The sequence below is a fragment of the Oncorhynchus kisutch genome, linkage group LG24, assembly GCF_002021735.2.
Source record: "Oncorhynchus kisutch isolate 150728-3 linkage group LG24, Okis_V2, whole genome shotgun sequence".
Taxonomy (NCBI): domain Eukaryota; kingdom Metazoa; phylum Chordata; class Actinopteri; order Salmoniformes; family Salmonidae; genus Oncorhynchus; species Oncorhynchus kisutch.
This window is the reverse complement of record NC_034197.2, coordinates 34,612,265-34,637,162: the sequence shown is the minus strand read 5'-3', so window position 1 is coordinate 34,637,162 and position 24,898 is coordinate 34,612,265. Positions and strand designations below refer to the sequence as shown.

The 24,898-nt window shown below is 40.9% G+C and overlaps 3 protein-coding genes across 5 annotated transcripts in view; 1 reads left to right on the top strand and 2 right to left on the bottom strand.

Moving 5' to 3' along the window:
• The first annotated feature begins 391 nt into the window (after positions 1-391).
• On the top strand, positions 392-4,113 carry LOC109869413 (ER membrane protein complex subunit 3). Of its 2 annotated transcripts, none has more exons than XM_020459540.2 (9): positions 392-519; positions 882-1,065; positions 1,189-1,246; positions 1,332-1,425; positions 1,605-1,709; positions 1,919-2,000; positions 2,485-2,564; positions 2,825-2,907; positions 3,169-4,113. In XM_020459540.2, exons 2-9 carry the CDS (start codon positions 917-919, stop codon positions 3,295-3,297), a joined length of 780 nt encoding a protein of 259 aa, XP_020315129.1. In that variant the 5' UTR covers positions 392-519; positions 882-916; the 3' UTR covers positions 3,298-4,113. The 2 variants fall into 2 exon arrangements, with proteins under 2 accessions (XP_020315129.1, XP_020315130.1); XM_020459541.2 differs by lacking the exon at positions 392-519 and adding an exon at positions 544-766.
• A 157-nt stretch (positions 4,114-4,270) lies between these two features.
• usp11 (ubiquitin specific peptidase 11) lies at positions 4,271-17,747 on the bottom strand. The gene is made up of 21 exons (XM_020459539.2): positions 17,539-17,747; positions 15,764-15,873; positions 15,545-15,675; positions 14,981-15,098; positions 14,699-14,844; positions 14,435-14,496; positions 14,117-14,216; positions 13,845-14,018; positions 13,564-13,722; positions 13,215-13,439; positions 13,041-13,124; positions 12,818-12,912; positions 12,510-12,716; positions 12,249-12,370; positions 11,549-12,130; positions 10,003-10,073; positions 9,776-9,888; positions 8,613-8,762; positions 7,546-7,661; positions 7,380-7,468; positions 4,271-7,284 (listed from the first exon to the last, which is right to left on the bottom strand). Exons 1-21 carry the CDS (start codon positions 17,646-17,648, stop codon positions 7,114-7,116), a joined length of 3,135 nt encoding a protein of 1,044 aa, XP_020315128.1. The 5' UTR covers positions 17,649-17,747; the 3' UTR covers positions 4,271-7,113.
• Positions 17,748-21,607: 3,860 nt separating this feature from the next.
• The window catches only part of grm6a (glutamate receptor, metabotropic 6a), a 45,757-nt gene continuing 42,466 nt past the window's right edge, over positions 21,608-24,898 (bottom strand). For both annotated transcript variants that reach the window (XM_031803504.1, XM_031803503.1), the window contains exon 12: positions 21,608-24,179. In XM_031803504.1, the coding sequence (XP_031659364.1) occupies positions 24,176-24,179 (4 nt within the window). In that variant the 3' untranslated portion in view covers positions 21,608-24,175. The remainder of the gene's footprint in view (positions 24,180-24,898) is intronic.

Below are 24,898 nucleotides of genomic sequence, written 5' to 3'. Positions count from 1 at the left end.
ACGTTCTAGAATTCCCTTAGAATTCCCAATCAGAAACAACTATTCAACAATGCCATGGTATGAATGCAGTTGAGGTCAACAACCCTCATCATATATTTCAAAAAGGATTACAGTAATGAAATGTATCCACCAATCCAGAGAAAGTATAAGCGGGAGCTAGAAAGCCCAACATGTCGCTATGTGGACAACGACTCTCCCATTGCTAGGGTGGAGAGACATGTAAATCTAGTCAGTTTATCCATAATGTTTTAATTCAATGGGGACGTCCCAAGGATCCCTAATAGCACGCACCGTTTTTCGACAGCTGAAACTACATGAATTAGATAATTAATTGGTTGAACTAAAATGTATTATTGATTATTTAAATGTGGATGCTTTCTATCTTCAGAAAATACATAATATCATTCTGCATAATGACCGTATTTGATCATACGTCAGGGGTCAAAGCGTTATGGAGTTCAAAGGTCAGAAGAAAGAGCGCTCGCTTCTCTGATGGTCGGAGAATTGGACTTAAAAAAGGTATAAACGCGTTATTTGAGCTTATCATTTAATTAATATATTAACGTATGTGAAAAATACGGTTGTTGTTTGGATGGCTACACTCACTCCTTTCAATAATCGGTGGTTGGAGACGGTCTTGTCTTATTCAATTATTTAAGGAAACCTATTTGGGTAGCATGCTATATGCGAACTAGCAGCTAGCTAAGTTAAGTTACAGGAAGCCCCCTAGGGCGGTCGTGTCAACTAAAGATCCGAGCCAAAGATAGTAAGCAACGCTTTCAGGACAGCCTAGAACGAGGAAGTTATTTGTCTAGTGACTTGAGCAGCTCACAATCTATTAGGATAACGTTATTTGTTCAACTGTCTTTTTTCCTTCACAGAATAGTCCTGTAGGTACGCTAACCAGTTAAAAAACATGGCTGAGTTGCTTCTGGATTCAAGTATCCGAATATGGGTGGTTTTACCAATTGTATTGATTACATTTTGCGTTGGAATTATCCGTCACTATGTCACCCAACTCCTGCAAAGTGACAAAAAAGTTGATCTGGAACAGGTGTCAGACAGGTGAGTTAACTGACTGAAATACTGTTATCCCATGGTATGAGAAACTTTAGGCAAACTGTTGTAATCATGATTACTAAATATGTCAGCTTATTGCTTACTATAACCTTAAATTGACATTTGCAGCCAAGTCCTTCTGCGTAGCCGCATCTTAAGAGAAAATGGAAAGTATATCCCTAAACAAGTAAGATTTGCGTAATATTTTTTATATTCTGAAATGTTCTATTCCTAGTGTGTGTTAGAGAATAAATTTATATATTTTTTTGTAGTCATTTAACATGCGAAAGCAATATTTCAATGATGCGGAGACTGGGTTCTTCAAGAAGGTCAAGCGAAAGGTGACTCCCAAAAACCCAATGACTGGTGAGTCAATCTAACTATTTGTGTTCTTCCCACTTTGACAGTCTATTTTAGTTCCATTCTTATAAATGAGATTAGCAACACATTTTCTCACTCTCAGAGATGCATTAAAATGTGGTAACATTTTTTTTTTTTTACTGCTGTGCTACACACAATTATTCAACAACACTTCCCTTTTTCAGATACCAGCATGCTGACTGACATGATGAAGGGAAATCTGACCAATGTACTTCCCATGATTGTGATTGGAGGATGGATCAACTGGGCATTCTCTGGCTTTGTCATCAGTAAGTTCAGCCTGTTAGGGACATTGACTGCCCTGCATAACCTCATGTTAGATGTTGAACTTGCAAAATTGGTCCAATAATTAGATAGGAAACGATGCCTACATAATATACAGTCATCCTGAATGGTTTGCAATATAATTACACCACAGCCACTTACTATTGTATTGAAGTGGTATTGAACACTGTTAATAATCGTTTTCCCCCCACAGCTAAGGTTCCCTTTCCTCTGACATTGAGATTCAAACCAATGCTGCAGCGTGGAATTGAACTGTTGTCTCTTGATGCATCCTGGTACAGTATTCCTTTCATTCAGTTGTCTGTTGTTTTCAACCAGCCTTTTAATTACACCAGCAAAGCATAAATAGAAACATACTTTGGGTAATTCAAGGGTAATGGAATTCTGCAGAAAATGTATACCTAACAAAAACCTCTTGAAGTTTAACAAACTATAGAATGGACCTCTATGCACAACTTCTAACAATTTCCACTGAACATTTTACAAAAACACATTTACAGGAAGAATTGTGCAGATACAAAGTTTGGCAACAGAATACAACCGAGGGAGATTTTACTGTTATTCTGGTACCAAACTTAGCATCAGCACAGTTAATTTTTTTTACTGTGTAAATTGATCAAATTAGTCATTTTGCATAGAGTTGTATGGTAGGAATGATCCAATTGCAGTCTTGTCAAGACAATCTTTAGGATGTGATTCAGTATATTCCTATGTTGAGGATGTGATTCAGTAGATTATTTTATTTGTAATTGTTTCTAGGGTGAGCTCAGCCTCTTGGTATTTCCTTAATGTTTTTGGACTGAGGAGTATGTACAGCCTCATTCTTGGACAGGACAATGGTAAGCTAAATAATGCCAAGTCTTTGCCATTTTCATAGTGTATATGTTTAACAAGAATACAGAAAGACTTGGTACCTTTGTTAATGTAGAAAACATGTTAGAACAACTCGTTTTAGAACTCTGTTAACAGAATACTGTATCTACCTTGTGAATGCATTTCAGAGTTGTTTACTGTACTTGTCCCAGTTGCAACCCAACTGAGGTACGATGTGGCGGGCACATTTTCGTATTACATGATGACTGTTGGTCTTGTGTTCCAGCTGCGGATCAGTCGAGGATCATGCAGGATCAGATGACTGGCGCTGCCATGGCCATGCCGCCTGATCCTAACAAGGCCTTTAAGGTGAGAAACAAGCAGCCTTGATGTCAGTCTCTCAGCATTAGCTAGCTGTACGTGGACGATCACCGTCAATCATTAAGCTTTAATGTCTAATCTTGCTAATATACTTTCATCTAAAGTCATGAGGATATGATTTTGTTCTATCCTGGGGCAATTAGTTATTGTGTAATGATGGACTTAAATCAAAGACATAGTGGTTGTTGGAGCCAGTTTTCATACTAGTAGGGGTTTTCTTTTTTAAGCCTGTCTCCCTTGTTCTTTCAGAGTGAATGGGAGGCGTTGGAGATTGTGGAGCACAAATGGGCCCTGGAGAACGTTGAGGAGGAGCTGATGTCTCGAGATCTGAACTTTTGTGGAATCTTTAGTCAAGAGATAAAAGCCACAATGTTCTAATTAGGTTATTGGCCAGCCAGTTTCTGTGATACAGTGTATCATCAGGGTTCTCTGAGGCAGTTGTAAAAAAATATATATATAAAAAAAAATGTCTTAAATATGAATGTGATACCTAAACAGTATATTTTTGGCTCAAGGCAATAATAAAAAAAACAATAGAAAGGCAAACATATTTAACCTCTGACATTAATTTAATGACAACTAATGCCTATTTGTTTTGTTGTGTAAGTTGAATGTAAATTATGCATGTTCTCAGCTTAGTTTTATTTGCCTTGCAATTTTTCACTATTACGCCTTACTGTTAACTGATTTCATTCTGCATTCAAATATCAGTGCATCACACAGATGTATTATTTGTAGAAAATAGTTTGGTTGTGTTGATTAATTTCAGACATGCTTCTCTGCACATTTCTGAAATTGCTTGTTCTCTCTGTGTGTGTGTGTGAACCAAGGCCTCATCTCTGATATTGTCTGCATTGCTTGTGTTTGTTTAAGTTGTAAGGTTCTCAGGAGTAAAAAAAAAAAAAAGTTGTTTTTCTTCAGCTATTCTGTGCCTGCGGTGTCTCTTTCAGAGGTGAACTGGTGTTACATGATTAGCTCCCAATACCATTTAAGCATTTTTAAACATACAAAATCTTGCCAAAACATCTGCTTTTGCTGTACTGTATAATTGAATGAGATGTAGCCTGTCCATTGGAGCTGATGTTTTTGTATCTGTGCCAGAAGAGGTGGTGATATGGGGAAGTGAGGATGTATTGGAAATATACCATCTGCTTGGCTGTGGAGATTTAGAAATAAATTATCTGCAGATCTGAAGGTTTTCTCGTAAAGTGTATGTTTCATCAATTACGTGGAATGCCTGATCTCTGTGTAGAAAAAGCAATGTGTAGTATGTATGGTACATCTGAGGACTGCATAATTAGATGTTTAGCCATGTCATCCTGAGGCTGAAGTATTATACACATACAATGTATAAGAATGAATCAGACATTTTATTTTATTTCACATACTCATCGCAAAGTAGCAACATCACTGCATTGTGTCAAAGTAACATTGGGGACAGAAGGGGAAGATGATGCAGGTGTGAAATGCCCATTTTCATTAAGGTATGAATATGAAAACTTTATGTAAAAAAGTTTCTCGTATAAGAAAGTGGGTACAGTATTCAGTGCACTGCAACATCCTAAATGTGGACATTCATGTATCGTACTGGACGTTAAGTAGTTCTGGAGGACCAAGGAATATGTTTGGGATGGCAGCTTGGCCTCTTCCAGATCACTCAGAAAACACTAAACTACCTTGGAGAGTGCCTCTGTTCCCACTAAAAGCCCAGACATTTACTGCAGCATCACCAATCGCATGTTGATACAAGAATATAATCATTGCAGTCACTCCATTGTACAAAATGGCTTTATGTTTTGAACAGCAATTTCAGAAAAAAACGGGTGTTGGTGAATAAGATAATTGTGTAGTCAGGCTGGCTGGCATTAACCTTGTGTGTGCCTGAACATATTGTACCAATGTGATTGACAAACTAAAAATATGAAGATTGACCTTTTACAGGTTTTTAGGCAGTATAATGGCCTTCCGCTCCAGTTTTTATAAACTGCATATTGACAACTACATACTGCATATTGCTCTCTCAGGAAAATAATGAACATCCCAAACTAAGCAGGCCTTGCCATTCAGAGCATGGCCACAGCCCAATCTAAACGACATCTCTAAAGGTCTCGAGTTAACCAGCTCTCACAGCCACCTTCGATCGGATTGTAAACCCTGATCATTTACTGGTAAAAAAGATAAGGAAAGCCAGGATGTCATGTAAAAGTGTAAAATCTACCTCATGCCTACTGGCTATAGTAATCATTTATTAATATCAAAAGATGAGTATACAATAAAATATTTAATCTATTAACAAAGTCAATTAATTCACCCCATCCCTGTCTCTGAATCAGATGACCAAAGACAAAACATTTATTACAATAGAAAAATACTGTACAGATGCGCTTTAAAAAATCATTTTAGAGCTCTCTATCCATTGCTCGTCATTAAGAAATTGCACAGAATAAAATTAAACTAATATCTAATTTTAAAGATGTAGCCATTTATTTGCTTCTACTAAAAGAGTACAAATTATATTTGAATCCAAAAAATATGCATCTGTTTATGTCCTGCACCAGAGATTCTATCTCAAAATCACTGTTGATAGTGGAAAACTAATCCTAACTAGAAATATGTCCATGAGCACCAAGAGGCCCAATTTATGTGTGTCTGATAATTCAATGAAAAACAAATAATGGATCGCAAGAGAAAATATACAACGCCTCCAACGGTATTCAAAGTGTCTGCTTCTAATACTATGGTTTTCTTCACCTTTATGTTCCATATAAATCACATTGCAATGTTTCGGTTAATGCAGTTCTTGATATAAAGAAAACAGAGTAATAGGAGAATGTAATCTAATTTTAAAATCAGGAGTTAACTCAAACCAGGTTATCCATGCTGTTAAAGTGTAAATCCACAAAAAAAAAAAAAAAAATACTCTCTTTTGGTGTATTTTTCAATAGTACACTGTTGACACGGTCACAACATGTTTTCCATGTCAGCAGTCAAGTTTTCAAGATATTGGACATTCAAGAAGCAAAGGGTCACTGACCACATCATCATGATGACTAATGGAAAAATAACAAAAGACAGCTTTTGAGTGGATTTTCCCTTATGATCTGAATATCAAATCATTTCTGTGTAACAATTAAGTACCTTACTGTGATTTAATATATCTATTTTTTTTTATGGGGGGGGCGAGGTCAAATCATGATGTCAGTGATCTTCAAGTCAGACAGTCGGAGTTCTAGAAAGATGCCACAGTTTCCGATTCGGAATTCCGAGGTGGATGACCGTTCAAACTATTTTTACCAGTCAGAGTTTTTCTTTTTCTTCTCAGAGTTCTCAGTTGTCTTGAAGGCACTGAAGTCAGATATTTCTGAGTTGTATTGAATGAGCCATAATTGGAGGGATATGTATCCTGAAAACTAGCCGTTATTGGTAGGGAGGTTTGAAACTGTTATTGGTCTAACTTATAACGCCTGGTGATGTCACAAGGCATGCCAAAACTCCACCCATGGAAATCAAGCTGAAATTCAGGTCTGCTTTTCAAAATAGCTTACACCAAAAGGGCATAATTTTCACAATTTCACAGTATTATTCCAACCTCATAATGAGGAAATATATAAAACACAGGAAATCAAGTTTGACTGCACTGAGCCTTTAACCTCATACATTGTGATTTACCTTCTAGAGCAAAATGCATTCAAATCTATTCAAACAGCCTCAAGGAAATCTGCCTCGATTTCAGCTCAATTAAGAAGCACAGCAGTGGATCAAAGTTAGAGGTCATCTTTCCAGCAGTGCATCACAGTACAGATAGATAGTGGTGCACAGATATTCACAATTCATAGGTCTTGAATCATCTAAATTATGATTGACTATATCCAATCACTAAGAGGTCCATTTGGCATCAGCATAGACAGACACTGCATACCTTAGTCTGATTAAGCAATGACAGATTTCATCATTCAATGTTCTACTATATTGGTGTCCCCAGATTTACTCAATAATCCAAAAAACCAACAAAAAAGAAAGAATAAATTGTATTCCTCACTCTTCTCCACCGGCCTGAGAATCTAGCCTCTCACTCCTTGTTCAATGCAGAACAGAGGAAGAAGGTTCAAGTTTTTTTGGAATAGAAAAGGAATAAAACAATACAAAATCAAAAAGCCCCATCAACTCAGGAAAAAGAAAACTAACAAATCTGCTTCAGTCTGTTTCCATGTTGACACAGGGAGTGGCTCCCTCCATCCCATCGTGTTTGGGGGAAGAGACATCATTAGCAGGCTGGGTGGGAGAGGAGCTGTCCAAGGGGGCGGGTAAGGTGGGCTGGCGAATCTTATCTTGTCGGTGGTAGAACAGGAGGTAGGCAGCATTGGTCTAGAAGGGGAGGGTAATAGGCAAAGGAGGGGAGATCATGACATTGCAAGACAACAAAAATGTATAATTCTCAGCTGTTCTTTAGCTAAACTTACCACAATTTGTTCCTCCCTTGCATATGTCACCTTGCTGTCATCGAAGTAATACCATTGTCCGTTGTCTTTGTTCCGGGCATAACTGGTGTCTGTCGAGAGAGGAGAGAAATGTTAAACACTGACTTGAAGGCATATCAAAGTATGACATACAAAAGCAGCGTCTCACAATGCCCATCTCTGAGTCCGCCGTAGTGGTTGGAAACTGCTATCAGATCATATCGGCTGGGCGGCTCTCCGTTTGTACCGGTCTTCCTCAGCAGACAACCTGAAAAGTCGAGGTGTCTGCAATAAAGAGCAATAGGGTTGGATTAGGATAGCTCCTCTCAACACTAAACTCTGTAGTGGCTTAGAGTTTACACTAGTCACACTGACATCCTCCCCACGTAAAACCATGTGGACAGAATGTTTATTATTATACTGAACAAAACTATAAATACAACAATGACTTTACTGAGTTACAGTTCATATAAGGAAATCTGTCAAGTGAAATAAATTCATTAGGCCCTAATCTATGGATTTCATGACATGATAGGGGCACAGCCATGGGTGGGCCTGGGAGGGGGAGAGCACCCACTGGGGAGCCAGGCCCAGCCAATCAGAATGAGTTTTTCACCCCACAGAAAGGGCTTTATTATAGATAGAAATACTCCTCAGTTTCATCAGCTGTCTGGGTGGCTGGTCTCAGACGATCCCACAGGTGATGAATCCGAATGTGGAGGTCATGGGCTGGGGTGGTTACACATGGTCTGCGGTTGGGAGGCTGGGTGGACGTACTGCCAAATTCTCTAAACGACGTTGGAGGGGGCTTATGGTATGGTAGAGAAATTATCATAAAATTCTCTGGGAACAGCTCTGGTGGACATAACTGCAGTCAGCATGCCAATTGCACGCTCCCTCAAAACCTGAGACATCTGTGGCACTGTGTTGTGTGACAAAACTGCACATTGTAGGGTGGCCTTTTATGGTCACAATGTGCACCTGCGTAATGATCATGCTGTTTAATCAGCTTCTTGATATGCCATACCTGTCAGGTGGATGGATTATCTTGGCTGAGGAGAAATGCTGATTAACAGGGGTGTAAACAAATTTGTGCACAGAATTATAGAGAAATAAACTTACTGTGTGTATGAAAAAATACATTTTATTTCAGCTCATGAAACATGGGACCAACACTTTACATGTTGCATTTATATTTTTGTTCAGTGTAGAAGACACAGACAGGATGTAACTAACCTGAGAGGGAAGTCAACGATGATGTCCAGCTTCTCCCTGGAGTACTTGGTGTAAGAGAAGCGCTTCAGGTGGATGATGAGAACCTCCGGCAGTGACCACAGGTCCAGTTTCTTCGTGGCCAGTTGGTGTTTCTTACACATTGGGCAGTACCTGCAGAAAACACATGCAACACATCTTTAGAAGACCATTGCACACAAATCACAACAGTATTTAGCAGTAAGTTGTAATATGTTACTGATGTAAAAAATATTAAGTATTTTTCTGGGAAAACGGACATTTGAACTCTATTCAGCATCATTCTTATTAGACAGAGATCGATAGATACTGTAGATGGATAGAGATACTGTAGACGGACAGATCCTATTTATTTAACTTAGATACTATAGTATCTACCTACAGTAGATATCTATAGCATCTAAGTTAAAGTTAAAAAGGTTAAATAAAATCTACAGTATACAGTAAATAGATAAATACTGTAGATTATATATAAATACTTTAAATAGATCGATAGTGTAGTGTAGATATAGATACTGTACATAGATAAATACAGTAGATAGAAAGATAGATACTGTAAAGCTCTAGGAAGAGTCTTGGTGGTTCCAAACTTCTTTCATTTATAAATAATGGAGGCCAATGTGTTCTTGGGGACCTTCAATGCTGCAGAAATGTTTTGTTACCCTTCCCCAGATCTGTGCCTCGACACAATCCTGTCTCTGAGCTCTACAGACAACTTCTTCAACCTCATGGCTTGGTTTTTGCTCTGACATTTACTGTCAACTGTGGGACCTTATATAGACGGGTGTGTGCTTTTCCAAATCATGTCCAATCAATTTAATTTACCTCAGGTAGACTTCAATCAAGTTGAAGAAACATCAAGCACAATCAAAGGAAACAGGGTGCACCTGAGCTCAATTTTGAGTCTCATCACAAAGGGTCTGAAAACGTATGTAATTTAAAAAATATATTTGAACAGTTTTTGCTTTGTCATTATGAGGTATTGTGTGTAGATTGCTGAGGATTTTATTTTGTATTTAATCAATGTTACAATAAGGCTGTAACGTAACAAAATGTGGAAAATGTCAAGGGGCCTGAATAGTTTCCAATGGCACAGGAGGACAGATAGGGTAGGATAGATAGAAATAACAGGTGTGGGGCAGTAGTACCAAGGGTTTTCTTCCTCCAAGGTCTCCACAGTGGTGAAGAGCTCAATGCACTCCTGCAGCTGCACTGTGGTCTGCTGGTGAGGAACCTCCATGCTTTGGTGTTTCACATACTTCTGTGGATGGAAGGAGTTCTGGAGTGAGCTAAATGACCAGCAAGCAGGCCCAAACACATTTAACACCTTCACACTTTAATAACACATATACTGTAAAGCATTATTCACACATACCTCTGCCTCATTCTCGTTGTAGTATTTCTTCTTCATGTCAGGATCCCAGTCCATGGCTACATATGGTTGAGCTGTGAAAGAGATACAGTAATATCACATCAAATGTCCAGCTACTAAGCTCCAAAACAAAGGAAAAGTACACTACGTGGCCAAATGTATGTGGACACCTGCTTGACGAACATCTCATTCCAAAATCATGGACATCAATATGGAGTTGGTCCTCCATTCGCTGCTGTAACAGCCTCCACTTTTCTGGGAAGGCTTTCCACTAGATGTTGGAACATTGCTGCGGGGGACTAATGCCACAGGAGCATTAGTGATGTTGGGCGATTAGGCCTGGCTCGCAGTATGTGTTCCAATTCATCCTAAAGGTGTTTGATGGTGTTGAGGTCAGAGCTCTGTGCAGGCCAGTCATGTTCTTCCACACCAATCTCAACAAACCATTTCTGTATGGACCTCGCTTTGTTGGGCGGCAGGTAGCCTTGTGGTTAGAGCGTTGGGCCAGTTACTGAAAGGTTGCTGGATCGAATCCCCGAGCTCACAAGGTAAAAATCTGTCGTTCTGCCCCTGAACAAGATAGTTAACCCACTGTTCCACGGTAGGCCGTACATAAGAATTTGTTCTTAACTGAATTGCATAGTTAAATAAAGGTTACATTTAAAAATGATCTACAAAGCTGGAAGCATAGAATGGTCTAGAATGTCATTGTATATATTAAGGTGGCATTAAGATGTCCCTTCACTGGAACTAAATGGGGCCTGGCCTGAACCATGAAAAACAGCCCAGACAATTATTCCTCCTCCACCAAAAATTACAGTTGGCACTATGCATTGGGGCAAGTAGCGTTCTCCTGGCATCCACCAAACCCAGATTTGTCCGTCGCACTGCTAGATGGTGAAGAGTGATTCATCACTCCAGACAACGCGTTTCCACTGCTCCAGAGTCCAATGGTGGTGAGCATTACACCACTCCAGCCAACGATTGGCATTGCACATCTTAGGCTTGTGTGCGGCTGCTCGGCCATGGAAACCCATTTCATGAAGCTCCCGACGAACAGTTCTTGTGCGGACGTTGCTTCCAGAGACATTTTGGAACTCGGTGGTGATGTTGCAACCGAGGACAGACAATTTTTACGCGATATGCACTTCAGCGGTCCTGTTCTGTGAACTTATGTGGCCTACCACTTTGCGGCTGAGCCGTTGTGGCTCCTAGACATTTCCACTACAAAATAACAGCACTTACAGTTGACCGGGGCAGCTCTAGCAGGGCAGAAATTTGACTTGTTGGAAAGGTAGCATTCTATGGCGGTGCCACATTGAAAGTCACTGAGCTCTTCATAAGGCCATTCTACTGCTAATGTTTGTCTATGGAGATTGCATGGCAGTGTGCTCGATTTTATACACCCGTCAGCAATGGGTGTGGCTAAAATAGCTGAATCCACTAATTTAAAGGAGTGTCCACATACTGCTCTATAGACAGTGTATATGAGCCTAGCTACAGGAGTGACAAAGCAGTTGGCAGTGTGAAAGTGATGTCTGAGACTCACAGCTAAAAGAGAAGGCACTGCCGTCCTCTCCCATGCCTCTCTCTGTGGTGCCGTTGGAGTTGACCGCCTGGATGGAGAAGAGCAGCTTCCTCCGTCTGGCCTCGCAGCCCTTTCTCTTTGCCTGCCTCCTGTTGGCCTGTGGCAGGCAGGGGGGGCACTCACCCCTCTCCTCCTCCTCCTCCTCACATGGCTGCTGGTGGCCTGCACCCTGCTGGCTGTCTGTTGGGCCTGTAGCACTGGCATCAACACTAGCACCACCACTGGCTCCAGCACCACCACTGGCTCCAGCACCACCACTGGCTCCAGCACCACCACTGGCTCCAGCACCACCACTGGCTCCAGCACCACCACTGGCTCCATCACTGCAGGATGCCGAGGCACTGCAGGATGTCGAGGCACTGTCCTCTGTGCTGCACCCTGCCCTGACCTCACTGCTGGCCCCCTCGTCAGCTTGTGCCTCTCCTCCAGACTCCTGGGTCTGGTCTGGCTGAGTCTGGGTCACAGCAGGCCCTTGGCCGACACCATCACAACAGTGATCCCTCTTGGAGGGTTCTGGCCTCTCACAGTCATCCTCGCCGTCATCTGTGGAGACAGACAACATTGTGGAGTGGAGACAATAAGTAAAATCGTGAGTTTGTAGAAATCCATTCTGTCCAGCGTATCAATGATTTGCTAAGTGAGAATTTTAGAGCTCAGTTACCGTAGCTGACACCATTGGTCTGGGTCTTGTACAATTCTTCCTCCTCATCGTCGTCATCATCATCATCTTCACCCTCCTCCTCATCCTCCTCCTCCGAGGGATCTGGTGGTCGGACATACCGCCTGCGGAAACATCATCGCACCATCTTTCAGACACAGTACAGCATCTTTACAACCAGTTATCACAATCAAACTTGATAAGAACCTCCATTATAAAGCATGGACTCTTTTAGCTGATGTTTGGTCTGTGACAGTAACTCACGCTAGCCGCTGCAGGAAGAGGTGATAGAGGGCGTCACGGCTGCACTGGCCTCGAGGCACGGTCATGAGCAGTGGGTGTCCGAACAGGGACGTCCCGTAGCTGCTGCTGCCTGAGCCGTAGTCCCTGTAGTGGGAGCGCTCCCTCAGGTACAGAGCCAGCACCACCTCATCCCCCTCCTCCTCCATAGAGCCTCTGTTCAGCTCATACCTATCAGGAAAACACACAGACAGGTGTCAGGGGAGATGCTAACAGGAACAGCCCCAAAAGTATGTTTTTGGTGTGGAGGTAAATGCTGTTTTTTTACATACACAAATATGTCATCCCGGTCCAGGATGCAGCTTAGAGACTCATCAGCATGGTACAGCTTATAGAAGCGATGGTTGAACACGTCAGCCACAACCATCTGAAATAGGAAATAAGGAAATGAGAGAAGCACAGGTCAGTATCAACTCAACATTTTATGTGACGAATGACAAAAGAGTTACCAGAGGCTACTGTTTATTTCACAGTGACTTTAAAATGGCGTCTTACTTGATTGGCTGGGATGTTGGTCATTTCCGAGAGAACGGAGCACAGGTCAAACACTTTGCCAGCTTTGGGTACAACCAAGCGATGCTGGTGGGAGAGTAAAAAAATAAATCAATACACATGGTCACATATAAAAAGCATGATGTAGGGCCAGCTACAGGAAGATGAATATTGTACCTGAACAGGTTTGGCCACAGGATCCAGAGAGACGAAGAATACCTCCATAACCCGGTCCTTGCTAACAGGCAGGGGCACGCTCAGGTAGCAGAAGGGGTCAAAGGTGACAGACACTTTGCGGCACTCGGGGCAAACCAGGGTGGACTTGAACAAGCCGTGGAAGGTGTCAACAATCGCGGAGTCGTTCCGTCTCCGGTGGTTACGCCATGCCTCCTCTGCCACTTCCTGAGCGTTGAGGTCAAAGGGTGAGTGTGAAAATGCCTTTTAGGTCTACTACAGCTTGCAGAGCCATGGTGGTACAGTATTTTACCATTATTCTCCCTGCCCTCTTTCCACTACATGTTGTTACCTGGTCAGGCCTGCCAGCGGCGTCCCTCAGCTCGATGTACTCCTTGTTCTTTACCCGATTGAGATCCTCATGAAGCCCGTCCAGCAGGAAGGAGAGCAGCTCCTGGGAGTCATGCTGCTGGTAGCCCAGAAACTGGGAGGCAAAGTGACCAACCTTGGTCTGGTATGAAAAACAACACAAGGTTCTCAAGGTACGCATGGTAACACCGTGGCATGACAGACTGACAAGCCTTTTTAATGTATTATAAAAGTGTGGGCAGAGTGTGACACACTGATAACTACCTTGAAGATCCTGGGAACCACAGAGTAGTGCCTCCCCGACCACATCTGTTTGATGACATCAGCGTAGGCCTCTGCGATCTCCCCCTTCATGCCCAGGGGGTTGGTGAAGTTGAGCTCCTCCAGATAGGCATTCCTCAGGAAGTACTCCGTCAGTGGAGGAGTGTTACTGAGACACTGGACAGAGCAGGGAGAGGAACACAATCCATCCATCATAGACCAGGTCCCTCAATTTAGGTACAGCATTGACACATTATGTAGTAATGATGACTTACCTGCAGTGCAGAGTTCATGAAACATGTGTTTCCCAGATTGGTGAGGCCACAGACTCCTGGCTGGCCCCGGTAAGAGTCCTGCTCCTCCACAGAGTTCCTCCTACAAGACAGGGAAGGAGAAACATATCATCTACTGAATAATACAATAAGAAAAAAGGTAGTGTAGACTCCTACAGATACAACACGCTTTCTTATCCGACATATGGGAATCACCATTACCACAAATCTGCGTTGCTACATTAGCAACAGTACATTCTCTAATGACACACTGATAATATTAGCAAAGAAAGAAAAATGGTTAAAAGAAAGAACCCCCACATGATCTGCGGTCTGGAGCTGGGCCAGGTACCATCTGCATTCCTCATCTCCATGATCACCGTCTGCAATGCAGGCAGGACATGTTACAACACAGCTGCCATTGAAACACACTACCACTGTATCTCAGCGCTGACAGCCAGGGGAGCAGGTAGGTGTGGGGAGGGGTGGGATGAGGGGCGGAATGCTGACAGCCAGGGAAGCAGGTAGGTGTGGGGAGGGGTGGGATGAGGGGCGGAACGCTGACAGTCTGGGGAGCAGACATACCATGCCAGAGCTGAGGCAGGAGTCGAGGACTCTGACGTGGACATTCCTCAGCCTCTCACAGCTGGTGTCTGAGCTCTTCATCCACAGCCGGGTCTCTGCCCCCTCCACCACATCAAACTGCGTCATCATCACCTTCTGAATCGTATCTGAAGGGGAAAACACACACACACACACATACATACATACATATATATATATATATATATATATATATATATATATAGAGGTGCACAGTGACTCAACATAGCTACTAACGCATCTTTTGAATGTGTTTCTACTTACGGATGTGATCAGCACGGCTAAACTGTGCCGTCACAACATTTTCCATGTTGCTATGGAGGCACAAGAAGATTTCCACAGGGTAGACCTCAACCTTGACTAGGCTGGGCAGATCCACCACCTGAAACAGACCATGCATTAACAGTCAATGTACTGCCTAATACAAATGAAAACCTTCAATGGAAGTTGTGTCTTTTCATAGCCATAACATGAGTTAGTACAACATGATATGATTTGACCATTGGTTCTGCAGGTTCTCTGCATCTCTGTGACCATTCTATTTTGGGGCAATTCCACGTTAAGAGTGACATTTTACAAAAATGTATTTACTTGAAGAACAGTGCCAATGCAAAGTTTGGTCACAGAATGACAGTGTGCTGCATCTGCATTGTTCTTCAATTAAATGTGTATTTTGTAAAATTGTCAATGGACATTTTTAAAAGTAGTCCTTGTGCATAGAGTTGTATTGTTTGTTTAACTTTGAAATCATTAGTTTTTGTTTGACATACATTTCATAGTGAAAGATCTGAGTCACAGTGTCACTGTTACTGTGGAATTGCCATTTACCTTTCGCTCCAGGGCAGGCTGGACCTCTACCATGCCATACCAGGCCAGAAGCTTATGCCATGCTTCAGCAGGGATCAACACAAAGTCCTCATTCTCCACCAGACGCTCCTTCAGGTGGTATGAATCCAGTTCTGTGGGTATCATAATCATAATGATACGTCTCTGACTTAATACTGTGTCTTCTGTTGTTACAGGACCTCTTTGTGATGTGACACTCACCCTCAAACAGCTCTGTGTTGTCAATCTGTCCAGGAAAAGAAGAGGAGTTCTGGTCTCCTGTTTCCACATACTCCTTCCACTGCTCATACCATCGCCTCTCCACCAGGTACCTGCATGTGTTAGTTATAGGAACAGCTAAATTGGAGACTTATATTTTGTCTGCCGACATTAATTAACCAACAGCTCCACATCACATCCCCCTAGACTAGTATTTTATCATTACAGCAATCTCTTTTCTGATTGGGGTGCATTTGGTTTATTTATTGATACAATTCTAGCTATAATGGAAAGTTCACAATTGCAGGAATGGATATTTCAAAATTAGGGCAGCTAACCTTTACCAAATCATGGCTACCTAGCTAACGTTAGTGGTCTAATTCCCTTTTTAAATGGAGTTTGTTGGGACAAAACAGCACTTGAATGGTGTTTCATTCCTTCACACAGATTTCCTGGCCTTTATATAACCACAACGGTAGCAGCGATCCTTCCTCATCTGGGTGTTATACTGATAAATCCAGTGGTGTAAAGTATTGAAGTAAAAAATACTTTAAGGTACTACTTAAGTAGTTTTGGGGGGTATCTGTCCTTCACTACATTCCTAAAGAAAATATACGTTTTAACTCCATACATGTTCCCTGAAACCCAAAGTACTTCTTACATTTTGAATGCTTAGCAGGACAGGAAAATGGTCCGATTCACACACTTATCAAGAAAACATCCTTGGTCATCTCTACTGTCTCTGACCTGGCGGACTCACTAAACACAACATGCTTTGTTTGTAAATGATGTCTGAGTGTTGGACTGTGCCCCTGGCTATCCGTCAATATTATTTTTTTGAATCAAGAAAATCGTCCCGTCTGGTTTGTTTAATATAAGGAAAGTGAAATTATTTATACTTTTACTTTTGATACTTAGCATTTATTTACATTTATTTCTGAAACTTAAGTGCATTTAAAACCAAATACGTTGACTTTTACTCAAGTAGTATTTTACTGGGGGACTTTTACTGGAGTCATTTTCTATTTAAGATGTTTTTACTTCAACTCAACTATGACAATCGGGTACTTTTCCCACCTCTGAATAAAACGAAACTTTGCTGGCAAAAACGAAAGTACCAGCCAGCTAGCTAGCTAACTTAGATGGCGCTCACTTTCTCAAAATAATAGGGACAACACATTATAATCTGCAAGCTTTAGCAAACAAACAGAATGCCAACAATTTGACATTAAACCGAAAGGATTGCAAGTTACTAGATAGCTGTCCCTCTCCTAGCTAGCGTAACAGCTAACAGGCGGGCTAGCCTGCTGGCAGTGGAGCTAGCTAATGTAAGCTTGCTTCCTACAGCCAAAACTTTGACATGATATGTCCCAACAGGTTATGTCAGCTGGGAGTCTGTGACGTGATGTTAATCGTAATAATAGTATCACAATCCAACTAACTAGTTGGTTAACCAAACAACTACAGTGAGTTGACATAACGTTAGCTCGCTAGTTTTCCGCATCATGCTCTTCCCTAAAATGCTAACTTGCTAATAACGCAGTGATCAAACGTCATTCCACAAACACCAGCGCATATATTTCAGGCAAGAGTAATAACACACATTTGGCAATTAAAAAATGCCATTATCTAAAGATAATGCTAAATTATGCTGATTATGATATACGCCATCTAAGCAACAGCAAAGACATCACTGTCATTATTTGTTGTCGGTACATCAGTGTAGGGTTTAAATTCAGAGCAGAGGGCGGGTTAGTTATAAGTATCTTTAGTCTTACCAAGTATCCCCTGCACGGAGTTCATGTTCCTGAAGTAAAGACTCGATTTCTTTGCGTTGAGTCTCTAATCCAGGAGGTTCTGTAACCGCAGCTGAAGTAGTAGTAGCCATAATAACTCATAAATATCAGAATTCTGCAAGAAAAACACTGAAGTCAACCACCGCATAGATTATGTGGAGAAACCCTTGGTGAGATGATTCAGGAAGCAGGAAGTATTTTGATGGTGACAACATCCTTGAATGCAAACGTATTTTTTATTTTTTATTTTTTTTACTTGTGAGTGTTTTCCTTCCAAGCAGGTGATATTGTATCCAGAGGTCACACGTTCAGTATGTCAAGAATTATGAATCCAATCGTCACTTCATTATCTAATGTTAGTGTTTCCCATATCTCTCCTTGGGGACGGCCAGAATGGTTTATGCTGATCAGTTGAATTAGTTGTATCAGTTTAGGGCAAGAACAAAAACGAGGACCACCTATTGGGCCCATGGGGTTGGGAAACTGTATACCTGTACTAGTGTATCACTCAATGATGTATATAAATCCACAAGTTTATATACATCATGGGAATACCTGACAAGGGAACAGTTGTAATGCAGGGTGCCATGTGGCTCAGTTGGTTGAGCATGGCACTTGCAACGCCAGGGTTGTGTTCGATTCTCACCTGAGTCCAGTATGAAAATGAATGCACCAACTACTGTGAGTCGCTCTATATAAGAGTGTTTGCGTAATGACTAAAATGCTAAATATAGTGCAGCTTGAACCAGCCACCCTGTGGTTATGGCGCTCCAGGCCTCTTGATTGTCAGTAATATGCATTCCTACAGAGCGGCTATCATATCCTGTTCTGGCGTAAGATATGCTTTTATAAATTACACATGATTTGTGAAGTGTGGTCAATGGATGATGATATTGGAGAGAATATCATGGAGGAATGCCATTTTCATAATAAGCACAAGATGGCACTATGCACTCATTTGGTAAAAACATTTGTAAGTAAAAACATGACCTATTTCCTCTGTGGTTGAAATATAAGTAACAAGGCTGTTATTGTATATTCCTAGCCTTCCTTCTTTTAGGGTTCATTCTATGGACATGGTGTAGTTATGATCAGTTGTTGATCAAGTGCTGCTTCAGAGTCTGGTCAGAGTTATCTAAAGGTGTTATTTGATTGCATTTGACACAATGAACCCAAACCTATGACTATCGTAGTTACATTAATCTCTAATACCTGCATCCATAATTACACAGTTACCTAGTGAGGACTAAGTCTCAGTTGCAGAAATTAACTACCAATTGCAATCACAATGGATGTCCAAAGCCTCAGTTAGTATTGGCGCTGAGGGTTCTGCAGCACCCCGTAAAAAAAATCAGAATAAATAAAACATTTGAAAACAATGATTTTCTCAAAATTGGTGCACTGGGCCTTTACTAGTCCTGTATTAGCAGATCGATATAGCCACCTGTAGTGCGGGAATTATTTTTCAGCAGTTTGGTCTGTCTGCCCTTATTTGTTATATATGCAAACAAGCTTTGGTGTTGGTCTGAGAGTGTTAGGCTTGCAGAACCCCATGTGTATATTTTGCAGTGTTAGAACCCATGGGATATTGGAATTCACTGACACCTCATGGCCATGCTGCCTTTTTGTATCCATAAATAGTTCACATCCTCAAGAGAATCTGCACATGTTTATGGCAAAATGAATATCCTATCATTTCCTGTATGTCAATATTCTTCATTGCAGAGAAAGGCATAACTAAGATGTTGGTCACACCTGCGTTTCCAGGTAAAGATGTTGGTCACACCTCTGTTTCCAGGTAAAGATGTTGGTCACACCTCTGTTTCCAGGTAAAGATGTTGGTCACACCTCTGTTTCCAGGTAAAGATGTTGGTCACCTGTTTCCAGGTAAAGATGTTGGTCACACCTCTGTTTCCAGGTAAAGATGTTGGTCACCTGTTTCCAGGTAAAGATGTTGGTCACACCTCTGTTTCCAGGTAAAGATGTTGGTCACACCTGTGTTTCCAGGTAAAGATGTTGGTCACACCTCTGTTTCCAGGTAAAGATGTTGGTCACCTGTTTCCAGGTAAAGATTTTGGTCACGCCCTTTTCCAGGTAAAGATGTTGGTCACACCTGTGTTTCCAGGTAAAGATGTTGGTCACACCTCTGTTTCCAGGTAAAGATGTTGGTCACACCTCTGTTTCCAGGTAAAGATGTTGGTCACACCTGTGTTTCCAGGTAAAGATGTTGGTCACACCTCTGTTTCCAGGTAAAGATGTTGATCACACCTCTGTTTCCAGGTAAACATGTTGGTCACACCTCTGTTTCCAGGTAAAGATGTTGGTCACACCACTGTTTCCAGGTAAATATTTTGGTCACCTGTTTCCAGGTAAAGATGTTGGTCACACCTGTGTTTCCAGGTAAAGATGTTGGTCACACCTCTGTTTCCAGGTAAAGATGTTGGTCACACCTCTGTTTCCAGGTAAAGATGTTGGTCACACCTCTGTTTCCAGGTGAAGATGTTGGTCACACCTCCGTTTCCAGGTAAAGATGTTGGTCTCACCTCTGTTTCCAGGTAAAGATGATGGTAACACCTCTGTTTCCAGGTAAATATGTTGGCCACCTGTTTTCAGGTAAAGATGTTGGTCACACCTCTGGTTCCAGGTAAAGATGTTGGTCACACCTGTGTTTCCAGGTAAAGATGTTGGTCACACCTCTGTTTCCAGGTAAAGATGTTGGTCACCTGTTTCCAGGTAAAGATGTTGGTCACCTGTTTCCAGGTAAAGATGTTGGTCACACCTCTATTTCCAGGTAAAGATGTTGGTCACACCTCTGTTTCCAGGTAAAGATGTTGGTCACCTGTTTCCAGGTAAAGATGTTGGTCACACCTGTGTTTCCAGGTAAAGATGTTGGTCACCTGTTTCCAGGTAAAGATGTAGGTCACCTGTTTCCAGGTAAAGATTTTGGTCACACCTCTGTTTCCAGGTAAAGATGTTGGTCACACCTCTGTTTCCAGGTAAAGATGTTGGTCACACCTGTGTTTCCAGGTAAAGATGTTGGTCACACCTCTGTTTCCAGGTAAAGATGTTGGTCACACCTCTGTTTCCAGGTAAAGATGTTGGTCACACCTCTGTTTCCAAGTAAAGATGTTGGTCACCTGTTTCCAGGTAAAGATGTTGGTCACAACTCTGTTTCCAGGTAAAGATGTTGGTCACACCTCTGTTTCCAGGTAAAGATGTTGGTCACACCTCTGTTTCCAGGTGAATATGTTGGTCACACCTCCGTTTCCAGGTAAAGATTTTGGTCAAACCTCTGTTTCCAGGTAAAGATGTTGGTCTCACCTCTGTTTCCAGGTAAAGATGATGGTAACACCTCTGTTTCCAGGTAAATATGTTGGTCACCTGTTTCCAGGTAAAGATGTTGGTCACACCTCTGGTTCCAGGTAAAGATGTTGGTCACACCTGTGTTTCCAGGTAAAGATGTTGGTCACACCTCTGTTTCCAGGTAAAGATGTTGGTCACACCTGTGTTTCCAGGTAAAGATGTTGGTCACCTGTTTCCAGGTAAAGATGTAGGTCACCTGTTTCCAGGTAAAGATTTTGGTCACACCTCTGTTTCCAGGTAAAGATGTTGGTCACACCTCTGTTTCTAGGTAAAGATGTTGGTCACACCTCTGTTTCCAGGTAAAGATGTTGGTCACACCTCCGTTTCAAGGTAAAGATTTTGGTCACACCTCTGTTTCCAGGTAAAGATGTTGGTCACACCTCTGTTTCCAGGTAAAGATTTTGGTCACGCCCGTTTCCAGGTAAAGATGTTGGTCACGCCCGTTTCCAGGTAAAGATGTTGTTCACCTGTTTCCAGGTAAAGATTTTAGTCACACCTATGTTTCTTTTACTAGTAGGCATCGGATGAATGTCATAAATATGAATCTGATGGAGCACAAACAGTTATTTATGCAGTTATGTTCCTTACCTCTCAGGGAAAAACATTGATTAACTGTACATCATTTAAAAGGCATACCGTACTAGTGTCTGCAATGTGCACAAATTAAAGTCAAGCTGAATCATTTCATTGCAGTATTAAAACATTTATTCCAACATGCATCATCATAGGCATTTTTTATTAGATTTTTTTATTTAACCTTTATTTAACTAGGCAAGTCATAGGCATACATTGAACATAATACCTTTATGCCTTGTATATGTCCTAATGAAACAGCTTTCTTTACAAATAGGAACTATCCATACAGAGTGTGACATTTACAATGAGAGATTGTCCTTTATCCAAATGCAAAATAAAACACCTGAGTTTCGTGTAGAGGAGGACATTGTAGTCTTTGCATGTATAAACAACTAAGTGGTTCTTCCTAATGCCTTATTTGGAATCACTAATGGTATTGTGGCATTTTTATAACCTAATTGAAACGTATTGATAAATAATAGGTGATAGCACCATACATAAAGCATGACATAAACAATGAAACTTGCCACAATCAAGAGGGTTTCTACTTGTATTCTATTCTTATGCCATACTTGACACTATATGTAGAGAGCAGAAAAACGTTAATGTATAGAACATTTCCTTGTTGTTTGTTTTAATGCACTGATTGCATGAGCTATTAAAGGCTTAAAGCAAAATGTAATTGAAGCTGCTTCTCCACACATTATGAACCTCGTTTATTTTTTTGTTATCGGTTGTTGTGCTTTAATATAAGTTGTGTCTGTAAGACCTTCTGCCAATCCTAGAAGTAGTCGCCATGATAATGTATCAATGTCATGGATTCTGTTAACCACCACATTGGTACAGTGAACTGTTCTGTCGGGTAAAGTATAGTGAATATTCATCCAGATATTCAGTGTGCCTCATGTCTAAAATGTATGTGCCAAAATTACATGTACAGTACTTTGTTCCTTCTGGTCATGGGAGAGAACCCTTTTTCTGATAAATAGATGTCCTGTCATCAACAATGCACATTGCTTCCTTGTCAATTATGTTGAGATTAAATTTAGATGCCACTATTCAAAACAATACTTTTGTCATCTGTGATCACCATATATGCAAAAACACAATGTTCCACCACAAATAATTTATGACAACTTTAACTGAAAATGAAGCTGTGCTTGTGCTCTATATCAGTGCTGATATATTAGACAATACATGGGAACCCACCGGATATTAGGAATGGCTGCTTTCCCTTCATTAGCTTTCTGTGATGTGGATTTTCTAGGACTTGGAGTCTTTGTGCTTAAAGACATGAAGATCATATGCATGCTCTCATCTGCATCACACATACAGTACATTGAATTCAGACATTAGTCAGACATGTTTTTGCCATGACCTTTATAAACACCCTATTTACATCATTATCTGAATCAAGTCTATAATGTGTATACTTTATCATATAAAAATGTCATATTTTATTCTGTGCACATGCAAAAATGCCCAAGGAACCACGAGAGGTGTACAAATAAAAAAAGTAACTTTAGGATTTCCCTTTAAAAAATAACACTGTAGTTATGGACTGGATGAGGGAGAGAATGAAAATCCATTCAGTACTTTAAATTGTACAGTTTGAATACAAATTGGTTACTCTGTAGATACGACCTTATAATAGATCATCCTGTGAACAACATTTGGGCCTTTTGTGAGAAAACATCAGTAAATCTTTGGATAAGGTGGTAAAAAGTGCAAACGAGAAGAAGAAAAGCATCTAAATGAAAGTAAATCAGGGAAAATAAGGATATAAAGATGAATAAAAATCAACACGGTTTATTGAATGAGTTGATAAATAACTATATTGATCCAGGTACAGTCTATACTACAGCGTTGTACATTACTTCCACATACATACAGTAAGGAGACAAAATAACAGGGTCAGAATATTGTTGGGGCATCTCAAACAACATATAACCCAAGTTAAGTTTGAAATTAAGCAAACAAAGCCAAATAGTATCACTGCATGTTGTTCACTACAAAATAGTTCACTGTCATTTAGGTCAGTTTCTAACTGGGGCATCTGTGTCATTTATTGTAGTGTCTGAGCATCTCTGCAGAGCTCCACTGTAGATTTTTATGGACACAAATATTCACACAAAAACAACTCATGTTGATATGTTGATGAACAAAGCATACAACTGATCCAATGGAGACAACATGTCCTCTGGAGCAAGTTTGAATGTCAAGGTAATAGAACCGTGAGCAAAGAGATTAAAACAGCACAATATTTAGAAAAGTACATTATCAGTCTCACATTGTGGTGGCCTTGGTCCACACCTCTTGCTGTTTGCTGTGTCTCAGTATCCAGATGTGTTTCAATGTGATGATCGTTGTGATGCTGTAAATCTAACTGGTTGATAACGGATGGGTCCAGTTTGACTCCACCCCCCCCACCCCCCATTTTTTATGTGGGCTTTTGGAAGTCTTTAACATTTTGACACCAGTTTAAGTTCTTTCTAGTTCTTGTTGAAAGGGTGTAACACTTCCTTGTTGCAGTTTCATTCCATTGACATCCAGTGGACCAGTGAAGTACCTAGTTACTGTTAAAGACAGGCCTCCTCTCCCTACTGCATGGCCTTCAATAACATCTCCTGCTCCTTCGTGAAATGTAGGTCCTCTGGATAAATTATTGGCCACACTTCAGTTACCTGTTGTGATAAAAGGATAACGAGTAAGTCAGACTGATGCATAATCAAAAGCTCATCATAAACGTCACATGCATGATTAACAAAATGTGTAGAATGTACATTATAAACATACAGTATTTCAAAGTAACAGTCAAATAGTTCACTAGAGAAACAATGAAATAGCTCTGCTATTTCCACAGTCGTGATGACCATGTTATTCTTAGTTAGTCCAACCACATGACACTTTTCACAATGAGTCTGGACAACAGAGTTAACGCAGCAGTGAATATGCTGTGTGACTGAATGAGGCTAAAACATGGTGTGTTCCTATAGTCCTCTCAGATGATGGGCTTGGGAGATAATATTCTGTGTTTGGTCTCTGGTCTCAGTCAAAGTAGATTTTCTTAAGTCTGTAGAGAGGGATGCAAATGAACTAAGACTGTGAAGAGGAAGGAAGAAACTAAATGAATTGCTGTTTCTAATTAGTGGAAAATAGATTACAAGACCTGTCAGACCTTAATGTTCAAGAGTCACTGGTACTCTACAGCTATCCTGTTTTGTTGGAACAGATATTTAATTAAGCTGGCCCATTATGTGCATGAAGGCCAATCCATTTTGGAATTTCCTGCCTTGACTAAATTCGATATGTGCGCCAACTTGTTTCATGGAAACGGCCCATTGTTTTATGGGCATAGCAATGTGTTTGACTGATGAATATGATCTGTTGTTGAAATAGTGAA

Excerpts from the sequence above, each read along its gene's own strand:
- LOC109869413 (XM_020459540.2), top strand. The coding sequence starts at position 917 with ATGGCTGAGTTGCTTCTGGATTCAAGTATCCGAATATGGGTGGTTTTA. Across the intron at positions 1,066-1,188 it reads CTGGAACAGGTGTCAGACAG|CCAAGTCCTTCTGCGTAGCC; the intron begins GTGAGTTAACTG and ends TGACATTTGCAG. Across the intron at positions 2,565-2,824 it reads CATTCTTGGACAGGACAATG|CTGCGGATCAGTCGAGGATC; the intron begins GTAAGCTAAATA and ends CTTGTGTTCCAG.
- usp11 (XM_020459539.2), bottom strand. The coding sequence starts at position 17,648 with ATGGCTACTACTACTTCAGCTGCGGTTACAGAACCTCCTGGATTAGAG. Across the intron at positions 13,440-13,563 it reads CCGCTGGCAGGCCTGACCAG|GAAGTGGCAGAGGAGGCATG; the intron begins GTAACAACATGT and ends CTCAACGCTCAG. Across the intron at positions 12,717-12,817 it reads GACCGGGATGACATATTTGT|GTATGAGCTGAACAGAGGCT; the intron begins GTATGTAAAAAA and ends TTTTCCTGATAG.